Source organism: Eleutherodactylus coqui, chromosome 8 (genome assembly GCF_035609145.1).
Source record: "Eleutherodactylus coqui strain aEleCoq1 chromosome 8, aEleCoq1.hap1, whole genome shotgun sequence".
Taxonomy (NCBI): Eukaryota; Metazoa; Chordata; class Amphibia; order Anura; family Eleutherodactylidae; genus Eleutherodactylus; species Eleutherodactylus coqui.
This window is the reverse complement of record NC_089844.1, coordinates 117,120,717-117,142,572: the sequence shown is the minus strand read 5'-3', so window position 1 is coordinate 117,142,572 and position 21,856 is coordinate 117,120,717. Positions and strand designations below refer to the sequence as shown.

The following is a 21,856-nucleotide window of genomic DNA, read 5'->3' as shown; positions in this document are numbered from 1 at the left end:
ACACAGTGATCCATGCTTGCTGTTCATGACCTCTCTTGGTTGAGGCTTTAAGCCTCGTACAAAATCATCGCTCTGTTTTGTAGCCAGAAAGAACCATTGAAACCATAGGCTTCACATACATGTGCTTTGTGGCAAAATTTTGTGAAGGAGGCCTTAATCTCATACCCCTTTTTTGCAGCAGTTTTAAATGTAATCTGAAAACTTTGTGTGAATACAACTTTATAATCAATCTAAGTAGACATATTTGAGCAGTTTGCATAGATGAGCGAATATACTCGCTAAAGGCAATTGCTCAAGCGAGCGTTGCCTTTAGCGAGTATCTCCCCCGCTCGAGACTGCAGGTTCGGGTGCCGGCAGCGGGCATGGAGCTGTGGGGGAGAGCAGGGCAGAACGGAGGGGAGATCTCTCTCTCCCTCTCCCCCCCCCCCCCCCCTGCTCCCTCCTGCTGACAGCCGCTACTCACTGCTCCCCCGCGCCGGCACCCAAACCTGCAGTCTCGAGCGGGTGAGATACTCGCTACAGGCAATGCTCACTCGAGCAATTGCCTTTAGCGAGTATACTCGCTCATCTATGCAAACTACTCAAATATGTCTACTTAGATTGATTATAAAGTTGTATTCACACAAAGTTTTCAGATTACATTTAAAACTGCTGCAAAAAAGGGGTATGAGATTAAGGCCTCCTTCACAAAATTTTGCCACAAAGCACATGTATGTGAAGCCTATGGTTTCAATGGTTCTTTCAGGCTACTCGCTCATCTCTAGTAGTTTTATCCTCCATGTTTGCGGTAACATTTCATATAATGTGTGATTCCTCCATACAGGTGGACATCATGCAAATGTGCATCATTGAAATGAAAGACAGACCCAGCAAACCTTTGTTCCATTTAGAACATTACATTGAAGGCAAATACATAAAATATAATTCTAACTCTGGATTCGTCCGAGATGACAACATTCGACTCACCCCACAGGTAGGTTTTATTCGGTTGGCAGCCATAACTTTGTGTTATTGATACCCAAGAGGAGTATTGGTTCTTGTTGAAGACATCTAGCTATACAGACAATATTGCATGGGGAATATGAGTATGCAAATTGTCTCTGATCCATATGGGGAAAAAAACTATCTGATATTGGCCTAGTAGTTTCTGGTTTGACTAACATGAGTTAGTTTTTTTTCTTCTAGAGGAGAGCTAATTTACAATACACGGTATCGATACTGATAAATATATTTTATTTAATTTCATGCAGGGACATTCACATTTTATGTTATGTACTTAGTTTTTATCTTTGTAAGTACTTGTTCTTTGATAAATTAGTACTCTTTCGCTTTTTCCCTAGGCTTTCAGCCACTTTACATTTGAGCGGTCGGGACATCAACTGATTGTTGTAGACATTCAAGGAGTGGGAGACTTATACACAGACCCTCAAATTCATACAGAGTGTGGAACTGACTTTGGAGACGGCAACTTGGGTACTCTATTCTCTGTTTATATCACATTGACTTAAAGGGAGCAACTCAGCACCTTTGAGGCCCATAAACTATGCTATGGGGCTCAAAGGTGAGGGAATGGGGAGTCTGGTGAGCTACTTTTCATACTCACCTGGTCCCTCAATCCAGGGCTGTGCCACCGAGACATCGGCGTGTGAATGAACCCTTTACAAAAGACTAGTAATTATTAGGAAATTATAGTACCAGTGTTTCTATTGGTGCAATGCGCCACACAGCTCTGCTACATGGTACATCCATTATGATCCCCACACATCACACACACAAATCTGCTACATCCATCCTGACCCCACACATCACATACACAACACTTCACACACACAGCTCTGCTACATCCCTTTTGATCCCCACACAAGACAAACACACCGCAAGTCCTTTAGCTCACCGGATGTCTGTGCTGGTAGTAGGTTGGTGTTTTCTGTCAGGACTGCTGAGTTGTGTCTGAGATACTAATGGCTTAGTTGTATTCTTATTTTGTTATTTTTGTCCTCCCCTTTTCAAAAGCCCTAACTGTGTTGTTCTTCTGTCGGTCAGGCTCTGTGTTTTATTTATCCTATAGGACCTGCAATGACGTCACCAGGGGACAGAGCATGAGAAGAACCCACATACAGTACTTTATACCAAACAGAATGGTTCCTCCACAGCAGTGACGTCATCGCAGGTCCTTTAGCCCACCGGATCTCTGTGGTGGCTGTAGGTCAGTGTCTTCTGTCAGGACTGCTGAGTTGTGTCTTCTGAGATAACGGCTTAGTTATATTCTCATTTTGCTATTTTTGTCCTCCCCTTTTCAAGAGCCCTAACTGTGTTGTTCTTCTGTCGGTCAGGCTCTGTGTTTTATATATCTTGTAGGACGCCAACAGGGGGCGGAGCGATGACGTCACCAGGGGTGGAGCATGAAAAGCACTCACATACTAACTGACAAGTGGTCGTTAGTAGTTTGACTCTGCACATGCGCCTCTCTCATCAATATTTTTGAGAGAGGGCATGCATATAGCCTTCTGTGCATAGGGGATAACTTAATTTTGTGGAATGGCTCCTTTAATTCTGTAAACATTGGAATTATTGTTGGCCTATTAAAATTAATTTTTAAAGAACATCATAATTACAAAAGCGCAAACATTCGAGCTACTATCTGCAGTCTGTTAGTATAATAATATTTTAAACAGAATTTTCCCATAATTACATGAACTTGTAGTCAAGCCTTGATTTTCATTAATTTTATTGCCTTTTCTTCTCCAGGGGTGCGTGGTATGGCCTTGTTCTTTCATTCCCATGCCTGCAACAAAATCTGCAAAAGCATGGGATTGGCACCTTTTGACCATTCCCGCAAAGAAAAAGCTGTTTTAGATAACTGCGCCAAGATGCTGGTATGTTTCTATTTTACCAATTCAAATACTGTACATTAGTAACGCTTGTTCAAAATGTGTAGCATGAAAGAAATGTCTTGTGATGTCAGTTAGCAAAATCTCTTGGTGACCCTTGGATGTCAGAAAATGTTTTATCAAAGTATATGCAAGCATTGACTAGAACTGAGTTTTCTCATTTAGGGCTCAGAAAGTATTAAAACGACAGCTGCATCAGAGCTGCGAGCAGCTGTCACTCCCTGCGAATCATACATTAAATAATAATTAGATTTATGACATGACGTTACATAACAGTTGCAATCACTTGTGTATGTTTTCAAGAAAAATTCCTCTACTACTAATCTCTGTATGTACCCTTAGGTAAAAAACATGGAAAAAGTACAGAGCAATGCTCTGGTGTATATTATGTGCATTTAGTTTACGTCATCTATTGCATGTGGCCTGTGTTGAATGAAACTTGGCAAGTGAAGAAATGAGAGTCCATTACATTCTTGTTTGCTGTTGTAGTTGTGACATTCCTGTCTTATCTCTGAACTTCAGGTCATTCACTCCCAGTAGAGAAATGCTAATGTGGTACATAATATCTAATGCATGACCTGCCATCTAAATATGAACCATATTGCTAAAATGTTTTGTTCCTGCATTGTTTCAGCAAACTGCCCAGACAGTCGTGCGTGGCACAGAAGAGAAGTGTGGCAGCTCTCGGGTGAGAACCATGTCTGGAAGCCGCCCACCTCTACTCTCTCGCTTATCTGAGAATTCTGGAGATGATAATATGAGTGATGCGACATTTGACTCGCTGCCAAGTTCACCATCCCCAGCTACCCCTCAGGGTCACAGATTTGATATGCATGGTATGAAAATCATCATAGTACACATATACACTCATTATCAAAAAAAAATCAAGCACCTAGAAGAAGTTGTCAGAATGTAACGATTGTGCGATTGTAAGTGGATATAATAAAGTGATTACACAAAATAATAATTTATTGTGGGAAACTGAACACTTGAAGAGAGGCTTTAGTATCCTCTAGCTTGGATACAAGATGTGATACAGGCGGGCATGGAGGCTCTAGTACCCTGTTGGGCCGCCTCTAGCTCGGATACAAGATGTGATACGGGCAAGCATGAAGGCTGTAGTACCCTGTTGGGCCGCCTCTAGCTTGGATACAAGATGTGATACGGGCGGGCATGGAGACTTTTGTACCCTGCTGAACCGCCTCTAGCTTGTATACAAGATGGGACATGGGCGAGCATGGAGGCTCTAGTACGCTGTTGGGCCGCCTCTAGCTTGGATACAACATGTGATATGGGCAGGCATGGAGGCTCTAGTATCCTGGTGTACCACCTCTAGCTTGTATGCAAGATGTGATACGGGCGGGCATGGAGGCTCTAGTACCCTGTTGTGCTGCCTCTAGCTTGGATGCATGATGTGATACGGGCAGGCATGGAGGCTCTAGTACCCTGTTGGGCCGCCTCTAGCTTGGATACAAGATGTTGTACGGGTGGGCATGGAGGCTCTAGTACCCTGTTGGGCGCTTCTAGCTTGAATACAAGATGTGACACGACCGGTCATGGAGGCATACAGGTTCCATATTATATCCTGCGGCATATTGGTCCACATTTGTGGTAACTGATGCTTTAGATCATGTAAACTTGTAGGCTGTTGAAGTTGGCAATCCCAGATGGTCCTATACATGTTGTATTGGCGATAAATCTGTCGACTGGGGAGGCCACGGAAGTGCGACAATGTTGTGGGAACATTCCTGTGACCCTTTTGTGCATATCGCTGAGCTATCATTGTACCACAGCAGCCGTGTGCGCTCATGACTGCGGCTCTATACAAACAGGGGCCTGCCGTTCTTGTGATTGGTTATATTGTTTGGTAAGACAAAGTTTTTAAATGGGTTGCTTCAGAATAGAAATTGATGGCCTATCACTAGAATATGCAAGTAGTGTCCAGTGAATCCGACTGCTGTACCACTTTTAGGGGACTCCATGCTGTCAGTGGAGTATAGACTACAGGCTGTAGCAAAATGGCCCTCTTCATTCCAAGTAACTTTCATCTGTTAGGCTCTGTTCAAATCTGCTCTTTCACAAACACAAATGGCACCCGATGGACCACATTGACTACAGTGGGGTCTGTTGGGTTTCCTCCATGCTTCCCAGCATTTTACCGGACATGGTATCACAACACGCTGCTGTGCTACTTTCTTCGGACTTGAACTGCAACAGGGGCCCCAAACAGAGCCTCCACCGCAAATGTGAACAAAGCCTTAGGGTATGTTTTCATGGGGCTAAAATGCTGCGGAATGTCCAAAAACAGAGTCAAAATCCACACTATTGGTGCGAATTTTGACTTGAAATCAGCGGATTTCAGAACATACAGCACTCACCTCCAAAGTCTTTGGCTGCCAGCGCATTCCTTCAACCAGTACCCAGTGGCCTGTACTAAGCATAGTGCTCCTGGTCAGGTGATGCAGAAATGCTGCCGGGTACCGAGTGAAGGAGTACGCTGGCAACCGTAGACTTTGGAGGTGAGCGTTGTATCTTCTGAAATAAGTTGCGGGTACTTACCTGATTTCAAGTCAAAATCCACACCAATCATGTGGATTTCCGCTGCACACATTCCGCAGCATTTTCGCCTCGTGTAAACATACTCTAAGAGACATCTAATAGTATCTATTGTAGTTCGTTACAGTTCAGTACCCATTTGTCCCCCACATTATGAAAAACGTGTAATAGTAACACTGGCATGCTGATTACAGTTCAAACTGATGGTACATATATTTCTTAATTTAATGTGTGTTTCTCTTCTTGCTCAGGATGGCCTATTTTCAATGAGGTCGATAACTTGAATAATGAACATAACAACAATTTCGATACTCACAGAGTAAGTTTGTGGTCTTTTGGGTAATTTTTTTAAGCTGATCCTTTGTTATATACTGTAACTCAGTACTACTCTTACTTTGTGCATATGTAGCATCAGCTTTATCCTGTTGGCTTTTATAGGACTCTGAAAATGGTGGTGACAGTGGTTGTCCCAGTGAAAAAAGAAGTGAATCTGATGAAATAGAGCATAGGGTAAGTCCAATTGCTCACCCAGAATCCCAGCCACCTACCGACCTATATACTTTTCATCACACTGAAAGCCAGCAATGAATTCTTACCAAGACTGCCCTATCAGTGCAAGTATGCTATTCCTAGGATAGTAAGATTTTGTAAAATAGGCCATGGACATGACATGTGACACACTGAGCAGATACCCAAAGATGTTCTGTTCATTTATTAAATATGGTATTGGATTATTCTGAGAAAATACTCATAGACAGTGCTGTCCATAGAAGACCGGCTGACCTACAGGAAAGATCAATCTGGGTCTGTCATTATGGGGCTCAAAAGTGATGGAATGGGGAGTCTGGGGAGCGTTGTTTCATACTCACCGGGTGCCCCATTCTAGCGCTGTGTACCCGCGAAGTTGGCAGGCACACACAGCATGGCTCTTTTCAGCCAGCTGTGTGTACGTGCTCTGCCATAGACATGGATGGGAGAGCATGCGCATACAGCCAGCTGAAAAGAGTCACGCTATATGCGTGTGCCAACTTCACAGGGAAACCTTGCTGGAATGGGGGCCCCGTGAGTATGAAACACCTCTGGACTTCCTATTCCATTACCTTTGAGCCTCTTAACATAATTTATGGGGCTCAAAGGTGATAACAGGTTCCCCTTAACATATCATGAGATGTGTGGCGCAAGATTACCAAAGAAAGGAAAAAAAACGTATATGTCCAACGATTGTCTCAAATGGACCATATTCTTTGACTATCCGTCACTATAGGCTCGCATGATACAAAAGTATGTTTTTTGGCTGTGACACATGCCTTCAACAGACGCCATCTGTCATCCATGATTAAAAACGTTATGTTTCACGTATACTTTTTTTTTTTGCTGGATGGCACAAGAATGTATCATGAGAAATTGAAGCCTTTAACCCCTTGAGTGGCGGGTTTCCTGCCACCCTGTCGTGCCCACCAGGGCAGGTTTTTTAAAATGGTCTAATCATTGAATTTCAACTAATTTTGCAGTTGCGTCTCAAGAGCTATAACTTTTTCATTTTTCCATTGACATGGCCATATAAGGGCTTGTTTTTTGCGGGACAAGTTGTGATTTTTTTTAAACAGGGGGGAGGAAAAAAAGAAATGGGGAAAAAAGAAAAAAAGGGGCCATGTCATTAAGGGGTTAAATAATGTATTAACTTCCTTCTCTGGGTCATTATGACGCATGGATACCACATGTGTGATTGTATTTTTGATTTTTTACAAAGTAAAGGGAGACAAGTGTTTTTATTATTTTTTTTTTAAATTTTTTACCTTTTTTTTTTTTTTAATTTTTTTTTTTTTGTCCCTTTAGGGGACTTCCACAGGGACTCATCAGGACCCCTGATCACATTCCAGGGGTCCGATGGTGACAGCCCTTTACATGCTGCAGTGACAGCCCTTTACATGCTGCAGTCACATAGACTGCAGCATGTAAAGGGTTAACACAGCAGAGATCGGAGGTTTTCTCTGATCTCTGCTGTAAGAGCTAGTACCTAGCTGTCCTCTGACAGCTAACAACCAGCTCTCCCTGCCACAGAGACCATCGGCTTGCTTCTGACAAGCCGATGGTCTCTATGGCAACCTGTAAACAAAGCAGGAGGTTGCCGACATATCAGCAATATCTTCTGCTGGTTTTTCAAAGTCCTGCACTGCTCTGTGTGGGTCTGTGCAGCCAGAGCACAATGTCACAGCTTGTGGCATTGTGCTCTGCAGCTCCCATAGTGATACATAGCCCGGAAATCTTCCGGGCAGTATCGCTATGAGCAGTGGAGCTCGGCCCCGGAAATTTTCCGGGCGTGCCACTCAAGGGGTTAAAGGGATTGCACATGTATTAAACGAAATGGCCGCTATCTGCAGCCTATTGGAAAACTGTTTGTGGACAGGTGAATGCATCTATAGACTGAAGGGTGTGGGGATGTAGAGCGTAATGCCCCACTGATCTTACCTGAATGGTACGCCTGACAGGAATGAACAGTGTAGCCTTATGCTCTGCCCCCTAGCCACAGCCCTGTTTGCCCAATCTCACTCTCTTACCCCTCCAGTCTATAGATAAATTAATCCGTCCTAGTATGGGTTTCTCATGGCCTGCATGGATAGTGGCCATTTGGTTAAATTCCCGAGCAACCCCTTTAATGAAATTTGGGATAAGGGTTGACACAGCTGCATGTGGGCCGATTCCTCACTTCTGTGTTTGCTAAAAAATGTATCACCCCTGGAAAGATGTCCTACAATGTTCAACCTCCGCAATCAGACACAAAAGCTGGTCATGGAAAACTCCTTTGAGCTTTAGTCAGACTTCTGGCTTCTTGCACTATTTAAGCTGTTCTCTTCCTACACCATTTCCATTCTTACAGCCAAAAGCAATTTTTTTAAGTCTTCTTTAGAAAACCCTACACATATATGTCCATACCTCCATAATGAATACAGAAACCCTTCAGCATCACTGCTCCATTCCCTATGCCTGTAGGGAACAGACAGTATAGCTGAACATGATTTACACATTTTTGTGGATTTTTCTATGTATGTTCCTTCTTTCTTTTGCAGGTACATGGAAATTACTACCGGAGACGGTTAGAGTCCGAGTCGGATGACAGCTTTGGGAAGGTATGCGGTTGAAACATTAACAACATTTGCTTTTCTCCTTCTTTCATTTACCATCTTATGCTCATCTCATTGAGAAAACAGCAGGACTGGTTTATAAATCATTATATAACTCTGTGTACATTTTGGTGGGTCCAGACTATCATCTAGTGTGTATGGCAGCCATCTGATGGCACATGTCAGGGGAGATAAGGGTCAGACTGTTGGATTTCAACAGTCTAAGCCTTCTGTTCTCGAGGAGATAAGTCACTGCCATAAGTATCTGGCAACTACTTTCTCCCCTCTCTATAGCCGAGCACACATGTGTATACCTATAAAATGTGTATGGCTAGCCTAAGGCCTCATGCACATGACAGATCCATGTACAGCATGCTGTATGGTAGCGCACGAGGCTCCACTGCGACTTCATGGTACATACTATGCAGGGACCCTGTGCGCAGCTATATAGCGCTCTGTGCAGCGCTGTACATCGGAGATATTCTCCACTAAAAGCAATGCTGTTCTTCCCTAACCAAGGATATTGGTTTCCAGACCTATAACATTCTAGATACAATTATTTAGTAGAACATTGTGAAACAAAACGTTACAACTCATCTTATACCCAGTACTGCTGAGTTCCTATGTGAATGTAGATGTTTATTCCTCAACCCATCATCATCTATTCCTTTCTAATTTTTCTCCAACTAGTGCAAATGTTCTATAACTAAAGCCACTGCGACCCTTAAAAACAGCCCCCGGAGTAAACTGGTGAATCTGCATGACTTGCTGCCAGAGATTCCAGTGAATGCTTATATTACTGTTTATTGCTGAGATAACACATTGCACATATTTGGATGGGTCTTCAACATGAAAGTGGATTTAATTTTATAGTGTACATCTCCTGCATTTAAAATACAGAATTGACCCTTGAAATAACGAAGATATAATTTGCTTTTCTTATTTTACATTTTTGCACTTCAAAACCATATGCATTAAGCATGTGTGTTACGTTCGTGTGGGCAACTAAGCACACGGATGGGGACTCATGATAGGGAAACTGACCCTATGCTGCAGGGAAGATGACTAGGCCCTACCTACAAGTGGAGCGATCGCCTCGATAAAGGCGGACCCACGCTGGAACCTTGGCTCTGCTCTCCCAGAACAGGTCCTAACCAGGACAAGTACAGACAAACCCAATGCACAAACTGGTAACCGACAGCGGGAAAACACACTTACCACTCAACCTTGTACGCTAAAGCAGATCATAAAGCTAAGTATAAAAACGAGGGATTAGTTCGTACATTGGCCAATGAACTTAAGCTGCAAGGCCACAATCAAGGCTCCTCGTGTCTTGTGGTCCCTACTCTAGCAAGACACAAAATCAGGCAGCACAGGACACAAAACACCCAACAAGCTGCAAGCTGACCAGACACTACATACACCGCAAGCTACAAGCTGACATGACACAAACACAAGCGGACAAGACTGAGGAAATACAGCTAGGTCTTCTGCCTCTGGACTGTTTAAGTCTATTGTGACCTTTATCTGCTTGTCCCGTTTGTTCCTTTGCCTTGTACTCTGTCTCTGTATATGTGTCCATTTCCTTTCTGTCTATGCATCATTCTCGTCTCTGTAGTAAGTTAGTTCTCTACAGTGTCTTTGTTTCTGTGTTGCAGTACTTCATCCCTGTTTTCTGTCAGGGCTAGTCACTCCAAAGATTCCAGTGCGGGGCCGCCCTTATCGGAGAGATTACCCTGCTTGTAGGCAAAGCCCCTTCTATCTCCCTGAGTACGTTAGGACCAGTTACCAATCTGTAGCTATTCCTTCTACTGGGGTCAGCTGCCAGTCACCCAGTCCTGTCCAAAAGCCAGGCTGGTTGATTAGCCCAGTGGGTCCACATCCAAAATCCATAGCACTTCCTTTTGGTTTAGACCTACACAAGGCTTTTAATTCGGTTTCTTGCCATTACTTATTTGTTGTTCTTGAGGGGATGGACACTGGGGCCACTTTTAGATCTATCATACAGATTATATATACTCTTTCCCATCAGCTTCTGTTAGGATCCGTGGCATCGAATCGAAAGGGGAACAAGGCAAGGCTGTCCCTTCTCATCCATGTTATTCGCATTAGCAATTGAACCTCTAGCATCCCTACTTAGCCGATAAGAATGTTAAGGGATTCTGCATTGGAGGGCAAGAACACAGATGTGTTTTATTTGCCGATAATATCCTATTTATTTTCTCCCCCCTCACCTCCATCCCCAATATTTATCATAGTCTTGATAAATTTAGCTTGGTCTCAGGTCTTAGAGTTAATAATTCTAAATCTTTAGCTCTCATTTGAAATATACCGGCCCCAATGCTCAAACTTCTAAAGCTTAATTTTGATTTCCATTGGGTTACCAAGAGCTTACCGTATTTGGGAACAAATCTTACTAGTTCCTTTGAGACACTATACTGAGCTAACTATTCCTCGTTGATGAATTGTGTGGAGCAGGACCTTATGACTTGGGCTTCCTATAACTTATCTTGCTAAAGTGACACAGATTCCGATGTGGATATCTGCGTGGAATCTGCACAAACAAACTTTGTGAATGGGGTCTAAGGCCAGTTCCAGACAAGCAAAATGGACGAGTGTTCTGAGATCTATTGATCCACACTCGCAGTATCATAAGGAACTGAGTTTGGTTCAATAGACTCAGGGTCTCGGTGGGACACTTGTTCATTATACAGGCACAAAAATCTGTTTGTAATACTCTAGTTTGAAATTAGTCCGAAATTTATATCATTCTCATCCACAGCTGCACTCACCATTCTGCAGGCTCCTGAGCTCATGGCCCCCTAGTTTTTCTTGTTTGTTCTACACAGCTTATCTTGGAACTAGGCAATGTACAATAATGTCTATAAGGAAGCACTTAATCTCCCATGATGCAGCGCAGCAGAGAATATTACATTATAGGATCTCAGCTAAGCTCTTAGTGTCGCGTCTGTCAACAATCTGTTGACTTGTTTCCAAAACGTCCAGCAGAATTCTGAATGTATAGGAGCCCTGCTATGGTCCATTTTGCATAGGATCTGTTCTTATCATTAAAGATTAGGATTCACTTTAACTTTCCTTCAGGCTGTGTTCACTTTAGCATCGTAACGTCTATTTATGTTTAATCAACTCTTAGTGAAAAAGTTTTGTTTTAACAAAACCAGAAATAGACGTTTTTCCTGACAAACGATATTTTGAATATCTGGCATTTAACAGAACCCAGTCTATTGATTAGATACCACAGGGGATAAATTCCTCATTAGAATGATAAATCCCATTTAATTTCAACCTCGATTGAATGAACCAAGAATTATACTTCTCTGAACCAAATTGTGAGCTTTCCTATATCCTAGTATGACTACCCAAATAAAAATATCTTAACCCTTTCCAATCCACTGTCTGACCTCTGAAGACATTATGGTTTAAGGCTGTACAGCTCCGATGTTGGCAGACGTCCGTTGGGGTTCTCTTACTATACATTGCCATTCCCTCCTCAATCACCAATGTAACAATCCTAAACAACTGCCTGCGATTTTCCAATCAATTTCCGACATTCTGGGGATCTCTGGAAATGTATCCAGGAAATCCAAAAGTGTTTCACCAGCAGCACATTCAATAAAGCACCCTTCAGAGGCAGACTAGGTGCAGGAATCTGGTGCATAAGTTTCTCGAAAAAAAACTTTATTCTTCCATCTTCAGTTAAAAAGCAGCAACGTTTCGACCGTCAATCGGTCTTTATCATGCTTGATGTTCCTTAACTTCTATTTATAACAAAGCCATAAACTAATCTGAAGGATCCAAGCAGATTCTGAAGTACTCCATTGACTTTAATGCAGTTTGTTGGGATTTGGGGATTTTTCATTGCAAGAATAGCACTGCAGAATGCGCTATTCTTGTTGTCAAAACATATAGCAACAGAACCCAAATGGGAACAGAGTTTGTCTTTAATAATAATTCATAATGAATTAATTAATATTTGCCTATAACTAGAAGTGTCCAGTTGCACTGATTGGAGGAGAAAGGCTAACTTCTGTCATCTAAAGTCAGAAGTTATGATTGCTGGGGTGCGATGTGCAGGCATCTACCAAGGTCTACTTTCCTGCAGTTCTGACACCTTAGAAAGAGGGAGTCCTTTTCCCTAAATCCAAGGGAAGCCTGACCTGGGACCCCCTGGGATCATTCTTCTGTATTATATTGTGAATAATACATTGTACAATAGATCATAGTTATTCGATGGCTTTTGTGCCCTATTCATACACATATCACCATCTTCAAGACTCAGTCATTTCCATCTACTGTATGTTGGAGGTATTCATCCAAATATTGTGCTACTTGTGTTTTCTTTCTTTCCCTTTTTTCATTAATGTCAAATGTAAATTTCATGATGTCGGGTCCAGTTGTTCTGCGTGTGTGAAATGCGGCATGCATAATGTCCTGTTATGTAGGACACGATCCCCCGTGTCATACAGATTTTCCCTTTAAACATTCAACTGAACATTGGATTGGCTTGTTGATGATATTTTGTAATGTCTCTTTTGATGACAGTGCTTTGTATAGTTCTGCATGAGTAATATGTGCTTTTATCTTTGTAAAAGCAAGAAAAGCTTTACAAAGTACCAACAGTTACTTTGTGTCTTTGAAATAGTTTCCTATGAAAAGACTTGTACTTAATTACTTGGAACTGATTATAATAGTTAAAGGAATACATAAAAGGCCCCTTCATTGCTGGGTAACAGCTTCTGTACTTCTCTGTCCCTACGACAACACTACCTGGCTTTATGACAGATAGCATATACATTATGCTTTGGGTAAATTTAGTCCCTAGTTGACAAGGAAACAATAAAATCTTTGCATTTATAATGACTGAATTGGCTACATTGGGTCTCATACAGTAAGGGCTTAGTCATGGGTTTGCAACACATTCAGCACATTGACCCATTACAGTCAGTGAGGCTTTCCAGATATTCATGACCGATGATAGGCTGTGTAAAAATTGTAGAATGTCCTATTGTGGTCCAATTTCCTGGATGTCAGTCACCCATTCAAGTCAAGTCATGGACTGCAAGGTCGCATCTAAGTTCCGTGGTGCGCACAAAGAAAGGACCTGACCTATCTTTGGTGCATGCTTTCCATAGACTCCTATGGGAGCTGGAAAGCACGCACTTCGGATCGTGTGAACAGGCTAATCCAAGTAGTTGGAATTAACCCGTTCACGCGATCTTTAGTGCAGTATAGCCGCGATCTTTGCATGCAGCTATACTGCATGCCTACAGTGCTCATGTGAACGAGCCCTAATGCATAGAAAAAGTAGCAAGAAGTTGGACTGATTCTTTCAGTTTTTTTATCCTACATGGTAAATACAGTTAAAACAGAAATCTCCACTTTCTGTGCACTACCGTAGTATTGTATAGATGAGGTCTATTGTGAGTAGATGATACGCGGTAGTGAAATCTCATTTTAGAAAGTCAGTGCATGCACAAAACCAAAGAGTTGCCAGAAATAAGCAATCAGATCAGTGTTTTTAGTTTCAGATCTATAGCATACTTTTGGTCTTGCCAATTTCCAATGGATCTCACATGCAAATCAATCTATGAGTCTAGTTGTTAGTGCAATCACTTAGGGCCTATTCAGATGGGCATATTTCACGGGCAGCACACTGGCACATTATAGCCAATTAGGCTATTTACATGAGCGTTCTATCACACGGACCGTCGGTCTGCCTGAAAAAAATTGCTGCTTGTCCTATTCTCATACGTATCCTAGATGAGAGAAAACATGCAATATCCACTGCCCGCCACACGGGCAGCACACGGATGTGCATCTGTGTGCTACCCAATTTGAGTTGCACCTTAGAATCTGAGAGGCAACTTGCTCGCATATGCCCGTCTGATTGGGCCCTTATTGAGAAAAATGGTGAATGCAGCACTGACATCTACAGGCTGTTATGGGGCATTACAGTCTACTAAATCGTACATTATAGGGCAATTTGCAATACTGCAGTTGATTTGCATGACATTTTTTTCCTTGCTTTCTACATTTAAGATGAAGTGTTTCTGTTTGGTTGTCTAGGTATCAGTGGAGAAGTGGAACCAGTACCATGCATCTCGTGTGCATATTCACCGACCCTCTTGTGTGGCATCAGAAATGCTAAGACTTAACAATCTAGAACTAGAGAAGAAAATTGGGAAATCCATCCTTGGGAAGGTAAAAGCTAAAACTTTACAGCTGTTGTGTGCTAGGAACACCCATGTGGAGCTTGGAAATTGAATACAAGTTTAAAAGGGGGTTGTTTGAGGACAACCGCTGAGGTCCACTCGCTTCATTAGGGTATAGGGACATTATAGAAGGGTGTCGCTTGCTTTAAAACCCTGGCTGTGTGTTGGAAAGTAGAGACACTCTGCAAAGGTCCCCATACATATTAGAGAAAAGCTAACCAGTTTTCGGTATTACCAACTGACTGCCATGTATGGGCAGCGCTCTGATCTCCCCTGACAGATAATGTCGGAAAAAAGAAGCATTGGGCATATTAAATTTCAACGTCCAATTCTTTTGTTCTTCTTGGAGATGAGTTGCCAGCGTTATCTGGCAGGTGCTTCCTCCATTCTCTGTATTGAAAACATATGTACGCCCGATCAAGTGTGCAGTCCTATTGAGGCATCCGGAGGAATAGCTGTTGGGTGAACGATCGACTGCCAGTAGCTGTTAAGGTGTGATGGTCACCTTAAAGGTGTATTTCTGGACTTTTCTAACTTTCTCAGATGATCAACGAGGATCTGCGCTTTCTGACTTCTTTCGATAAGCTGTTTCTATTGTCAGCGGAAGAAGCAAAAAGCGCTGACCATAGCACAGGAGTTCGGGTTGCTATCGCAGCACAGTTCACATTGAATTAAATGCAATACCAACCCAGGCGACTGCGCTATGGTCAGCGCATTCTGTTTCCTCTGCTGACCATAGCAACAGCAGCAGCGGGAATCCGCTTATCATTGGAGATCTGAGCGGCGAGTCACCACTGATCATCTATTGATGACCTGTAAGCCATCAATAGAGAAAGTTGATCAAGTCCCGGAATACTGGCTCCCAAAGAGTGGTTCCCCTTCTGTTGGACCCAATGCATCCGTGCATTATACGGGTGTCCATTCATTTAGGCTTTCCTTTCTCCTCCACTGACCACTGCAGGGAAATGTTTGCCTTGACATGGCTTTCCCCAGCAATAACGGCTGTAGATGAAATATTAAAAAGGATTGTCTTCCTTAAGGCCTCATGTCCACGGGGAAAAGAAGAATTAAAATCCGCAGCGGATTTTAACTCTTCTCCCGCCCGCGGATCCGCACCCCATAGGGATGCATTGACCACCCGCGGGTAGATAAATACCCGCGGATCGTCAATAAAAGGAAATTTTTAAAAAATGGAGCATGAAAAAAAACGTGACATGCTCCATTTTCGTAAAGAATAACTTACCCGCAGCGGACCGGGCAGGTCTTGTCTTCTTCACGGCCGGATCTTCTTGCTTCGGCCCGGCGGATGTGCCCGGCGCATGCGCGCGGCACACGCCGGCGCGCCGAGTACATTCGCCGTCCGAAGAAAGAAGATACGTCCGTGAAGAAGAGAAGACCTGCCCGGTCCGCTGCGGGTAAGTTAATTCTTATTTATTCTTCTTTATTCTTCTTTTCAGCGCTCATGTCCGCGGGGCAGGAGGGACCGGCTACGGATTCTACATGGAGAATCCGTAGCGGGTCTGATTTTCCCCGTGGACATGAGGCCTAATACTAATGCCAGGGTGTAAGATTCCAGAAATGTGGCAGATTTTTGACGCATTTTTCTACAAGGTCTAGGCACAATCACATTATTTAATCTGCCTCTATGTATGTGTAGTAATGACGTCTACAGTCTAGTACAAGACACACAATATATTTTAGGGAAGTAAAGCTGGAAGCCGCATCGGGGTTCTTATACATCTTGAGTTAATGATTTCACGTAGGAATAACATAATTGTAACACTATTTAGTTTTTTTTTTATATGACAGGTTCACTTGGCAATGGTGCGCTACCATGAGGGAGGGCGTTTTTGTGAAAAAGATCAGGACTGGGACCAGGAATCTGCCATATTCCATCTGGAACATGCTGCTCACTGTGGAGAACTGGAGGCCATTATCGGCCTTGGGCTTATGTATTCTCAGCTGCCCCATCATATCTTGACTGAAGTATATGTGGAGGTAAAGCTTTCATATGCTGCAATAAAGCTACAGTACGGCTTATCGGGATTGGCTTGATCACATGACAACGCTTTGGTACTGACATTATGGGGACACATGCACTGTAAATGCTGGAACCTAAGAGCAGATTCATACTGTGAATTACGCATGCAGTACTATCATAGGACCTATTATTTTTACTGCTTCCTATATGAAAGATGTGTGAAATGTTTCCCTGCTGCAGTCCTAAAGCTGGCCATAGAAAATAGAGTTGTTAGTAGATACCAACTGTTTTTACAAGATCCACTAAGAATCTAACTGCTATGATGCCTGGAAGACAGTCACTTGACTGTGAAAATTAAGCACCCGATGACTTTGGTTTGTTTTTGTGTTTGTTTCATCTGATCCAGTTGTGCCCAGCAGCTCTTTACAAAAAATGTATTTTCAAACAAGTTCAACAAAATGAAGAATTGGTTGATATCAGGCCTGAAAGTTACCCATGAAATGCTCCTACAAAACCTCAAACAATACAAAAAGCCACAAACGTCCCATAACAAAAACAACCAAAATAATACAAGGAATTAATGGCAAAATATATCATAAAATACCAGTTTTATTAATTGAGTAATTAGAAATACATATATGAGAAACAGGGCAGGGGGAAGCAGTAATGGCAACCAAAAAACTAAGATCCCTCACTATGCAATAAATCATTAGATTGGGACTTGCACCAATCAATCCCAATTCACATGTCCCAAATAGGTAATAGAAAACATCCTAATTATGAGGCACCAAACACAAGTGCGAACACACACCGGCGCTTGTTTCACTGTATTCAGCTTCGTCAGGAGGCAACCAATGCATCACTATAGTGTCTGAAATCATCAGTAGTGGGAATCTCATGGCGCACACCCACCATCATACATAACCTCATTGCGCATGCGCACGTCACCGTGCTAAATTGATCATTTCAGTCACTGTAAAAGTACGGGTAGTGATGCATTGGTTGCCTCCTGACGAAGGTGCATACCGCAAACCGCATGTTAGGGCATGTTCAGATTCTTGCGTTTGGCGCCTGTGGACTGTGAACCTCAATATGAGCCAGGCTAAGCATTAGGATGTTTTAATTGTCCATGGTGGACAAATATAAATTTCGCCATAGATGTTTGACTTGTTGTATATTCCTTCCCTTGCCTCATAGTTAGGCTTTAATTACACAAGCGTTTTTATGCGGCTATTTAGCTGTGTTTGCGTTGGCCGAAAATCATGACCATCTGAAGCATTGGCTTCCAATGTATTCGTTCAGATGACCGATTTTCCACTGCGTAAAAACGTCACACCTGAAAAAATATCGCATAGACGATTGAAATCGGCGACCGAATTTATACGCTGCCGGGAAAGATAGGTCTTGCCTTATCTTTCGACTGATATACGCTGGCAGCTCCCATAGACTCCTATGGGAGATGCAAAAATAGGGAGGGGGGAAGCAGTTTAGCAGCATACAACACAGGGAAAAGCTTCCAGGTGCCTTTATTTAGGCATTAGATGTCATTCCAAGGATTTACGCCGACCAAGCAATTTCTGGGCTGCGTCGTTTTTTCCGCTAATATGTCGCACCCGGCCATGTAAATGTCTGTCTTTTCTTCATTCACACGATTTTACGGCGCGTGCGGGCAACTGTAAAAACGCATACGCTCATGTGAATGAAGCCTTAGGGCGCCCACCCACTGGCGTTTGCGATTTTCGTGCGTTAAAAACGCAGCATTTTCGCGGCGTTTTTCGCGGCGTTTTCGCGGCTTTTCCATTAATTTCCATTGACTTTCATGGGTGCATTAGGAGAAAAATAAGGACACATATGCAACTGACAGTTCCTATGTTAAACAACGCAACGCAAAAAAAAACGCCAGTGGACAGGAGTACATTCAATTCTAATTGCTCTTGAGAAAAAACGCAAAACGCAAAGAAAAAAAAATCGCCAGTGGGTGGGCGCCCTTAGGATGATTTCTGGTAACTATTTGGGACGTGTCATCTGGAATGGATTTAATGATTGGTGAAGGCCCAATGTTATGATTGATTTATTGGGTAGTGAGGGATCTTGGTCTTTTGGTTGCCAGCACGGCTTCCCACTTCCTTCTGTTTCTCTTGAGTGTCTAAAACTTACCCATGTCTACAGCCTGTTTTATAAATCGCATCTTGTGAGCAAGTCATACTATAGTCTAATTATAGGAAATGGCATACGTAGTATTAGCTGTTTATTGCTTACCTCATTTGTTAAAAGGACACAGCGGAAAACAGAATTAAGGGATTTGACTATTTATTGATGGCTGCAGAAGCAGGCGACCGCCCCTCCATGATTCATATTGCTCGAGCTTACGACACTGGCATTAATCTTGGATCGGACAGGTAAATTATAAGAACTCTTCAATCTAACAGTTGTTTATCTGTAAGAATTTAGCAATATTAGTACAATATTCCAAGTTTTATAGTAAAATCTAGTCTCTTTTTTTGGATTGTGTTATAGGATACAAGACTGGCAGGAGGCTCTGTTCTGGTATAATTCTGCACTAAACATGACTGATTATGATGAAGGGGGAGAATATGATGGCACACAAGATGAACCCAAGTACCTGCTGCTAGCTAGAGAAGCTGAGATGCTGCTTACTGGGGGATTTAAACTGGAGAGTGACCCACAAAGAGCTGGTAATATTTTAATTAATAGAAAATATTCTACAGACATTTTATTGATGAGGATGATGATGAAATACATTGAAGATATAGATAGGGATTTTCCCATAAAATCAAATTACTTCACAGCCATTCTGTCCTTCCTGGTTGCTGCTGACCAGGACATGTGACTGCTGCAGCCAATCACTGGCTATAGAAGAACACTGCTGTGGCCAGTGATTGGCTGCAGCAGTCACATGTCCTGGTCAGCAGCAACGAAGAAGAACAGAGTGATTGTGAAGCAATTTTAAAGGGACTATATCACCAATATTGTTTTTGATTGATTAAAACTAGATAGAGAAACATTTTAATCTGTTTTTTTTTACTAATTGTAGATTTTTTAAATTCTGTTATCTGTACATGCCTATGGGGGTGGCCATCTTGCATGAGTTACATCTAACAGCATTTAGAAAGATTCTTTACAGCAGCTTCATGGGCCATTCACATAACACAAGGAGGGGACCCATTAACTTGTGTGGGAGACTGTTCTAGGCATGTTCTGTGACTCGTGCAGAGATCATTATGTAGGGAGGGGAGTATATATTCACAGCTCATAGCTATTGACAATGGTGAATCCTGTGTTAGCTACATATAGGTGTTACCTCTCAGTGTAATCCTGCCTGTGATGTAAGATGACTGCTATAAAACTTTCTATAGATCAGGAAGTGTCGGCAGTGTGAAAAATGTAGGATTTTAGGATTTTTTTAATGTAGATTTTGACCGAAAATTTTAAAAAACATCCCAAAAACTTTAAAAAAAATATATGTTTAGCACAAAAATATGATTTATAAAATAGGTCATTTTCTGATGACACATTCCCTTACAGTTGTGGGGAAACCCCTTTAAGGCCCTTCTTCGCAAGCTGATGATTGGACAAACGAATATATGTCTGTTCCTGATCACTGGCCCGTGTAAACATGTCTGTTTAGCTGACTAACAAGCAAATGTTTGTTTGTCGACTGTTTGCATCTTTTATGTGGGGAAAGAAAATGCTTGATCTTTGGTAGCACATCTCCCTGTGTAAAGGCCTATTTAGACCCAACGATTCCCACTCAAAAATCACTCAAGGCTGTCTTTTGAGTGAGAATCGTTGGGTTTAACTGCACGGACATCTTGCAGTTTTAGTTAACAAGTCGTTCATCATTGTCTTTCAGCAAGCTGAAAGAGAACGATGAGCCTTATCCATGTCGTGCGCTGAGATCTCAGCAGGATACTGCTTATACTATTGTTTCAGCTGGTATCCTGCTCGTAGAACACAGCAGAAGTATGCAGAAGACAGTGCTCCAGCTGGGTTCTGCATACCCTGCTCGGAGCGCTCAGCTGTATACCAGCTGAGCGCTCCAAGAAGACAACAGCTGTATGCAGAAGATAGCGGTCCTGCTTGTCTTCTGCATACAGCGTGAGCCTTCATTTACACACTTATGCAAAGTGAACACTCAATACTGTCACTCAAACTGCTGTTTGAGCAAAGTTTAAGCGATCATCTTGCCATGTAAATGCACACAACGACTATCACTCAAAAGAATTGTTGTGTCTAAATGGGCCTTAAAAAAGGTTGTGCTGCCAGTAAATGCAAGCTGTATGGGGTGAATGATTATTGTCTCCATACTATTGATGATCTGCCACATGTAAACGGCAGTAACATACTCCAATCAGCATGCAAATGCATATTGTCATTCAGCACTAGTTAAGAACCAGAAATCTGCCCCTATAAAAACCTCCCATGGGAAATTTGTGCAATAAATGTTAGTTTTGTATTTCTTTATTTTTTTAATATAGTCTTTTAGGACCTGCTTTATTATTCCCAGTCATGTCATAACTGTGTGATTGATCGGGATCCTACCCCATGGACTCCCCATCTGTATCTTGAAGCATATATAGAATGTGCCAGGAATTGGCAAACATTGGGTCAGCAGACCCTCGGTTCATCAGTACCTGAAAATCCTTGGGACCTGCACCTACATGTCATGTATAGCATATCCATATATAACATGGGGAAACCACATGAATATAAATGTGCTTCCACAATTTGGACTTAAGTGGAAAGAGTTGTAAAGTCTCTGAAAGCAGATTTGAGCATGTCTTCAGTGCCCTCCTTTTTTGTAAATCCCAACTTCAAGCTGGCCATAGACATAAGGGTATGTTCACAAAACGGAATCTGATGCAGATTTTTCCACCTTTAAAAACTGCGGCAGATATGCGGAAATATTAGGGAGCATTTCAGCATCTTACACAGACTATAAGGAGATTTTCTAGGACTTTTCAAAAAGGGCAGAAAATGGGCTAAAATCAAAATTCATGCATTCTCACCTGTTAAATGTCCCACCAGTCCGTAACAGCCTATCTGGTCTCT

At 42.4% G+C, this 21,856-nt stretch overlaps 1 protein-coding gene across 4 annotated transcripts in view; it reads left to right on the top strand.

Annotated features, from left to right (window-relative positions):
* EEF2K (eukaryotic elongation factor 2 kinase) overlaps positions 1 to 21,856 on the top strand; it is a 63,617-nt gene that overhangs the window by 36,818 nt on the left and 4,943 nt on the right. For 2 of the 4 annotated variants that reach the window (XM_066576278.1, XM_066576277.1), the window contains 12 exons: positions 824 to 973; positions 1,341 to 1,473; positions 2,749 to 2,876; positions 3,526 to 3,727; positions 5,699 to 5,766; positions 5,886 to 5,957; positions 8,516 to 8,575; positions 9,260 to 9,319; positions 14,657 to 14,791; positions 16,612 to 16,800; positions 19,058 to 19,182; positions 19,301 to 19,479. In XM_066576278.1, the coding sequence (XP_066432375.1) occupies positions 824 to 973; positions 1,341 to 1,473; positions 2,749 to 2,876; positions 3,526 to 3,727; positions 5,699 to 5,766; positions 5,886 to 5,957; positions 8,516 to 8,575; positions 9,260 to 9,319; positions 14,657 to 14,791; positions 16,612 to 16,800; positions 19,058 to 19,182; positions 19,301 to 19,479 (1,501 nt within the window). The remainder of the gene's footprint in view (positions 1 to 823; positions 974 to 1,340; positions 1,474 to 2,748; positions 2,877 to 3,525; positions 3,728 to 5,698; positions 5,767 to 5,885; positions 5,958 to 8,515; positions 8,576 to 9,259; positions 9,320 to 14,656; positions 14,792 to 16,611; positions 16,801 to 19,057; positions 19,183 to 19,300; positions 19,480 to 21,856) is intronic. The other 2 variants (XM_066576279.1, XM_066576280.1) reach the window with 1 other exon arrangement.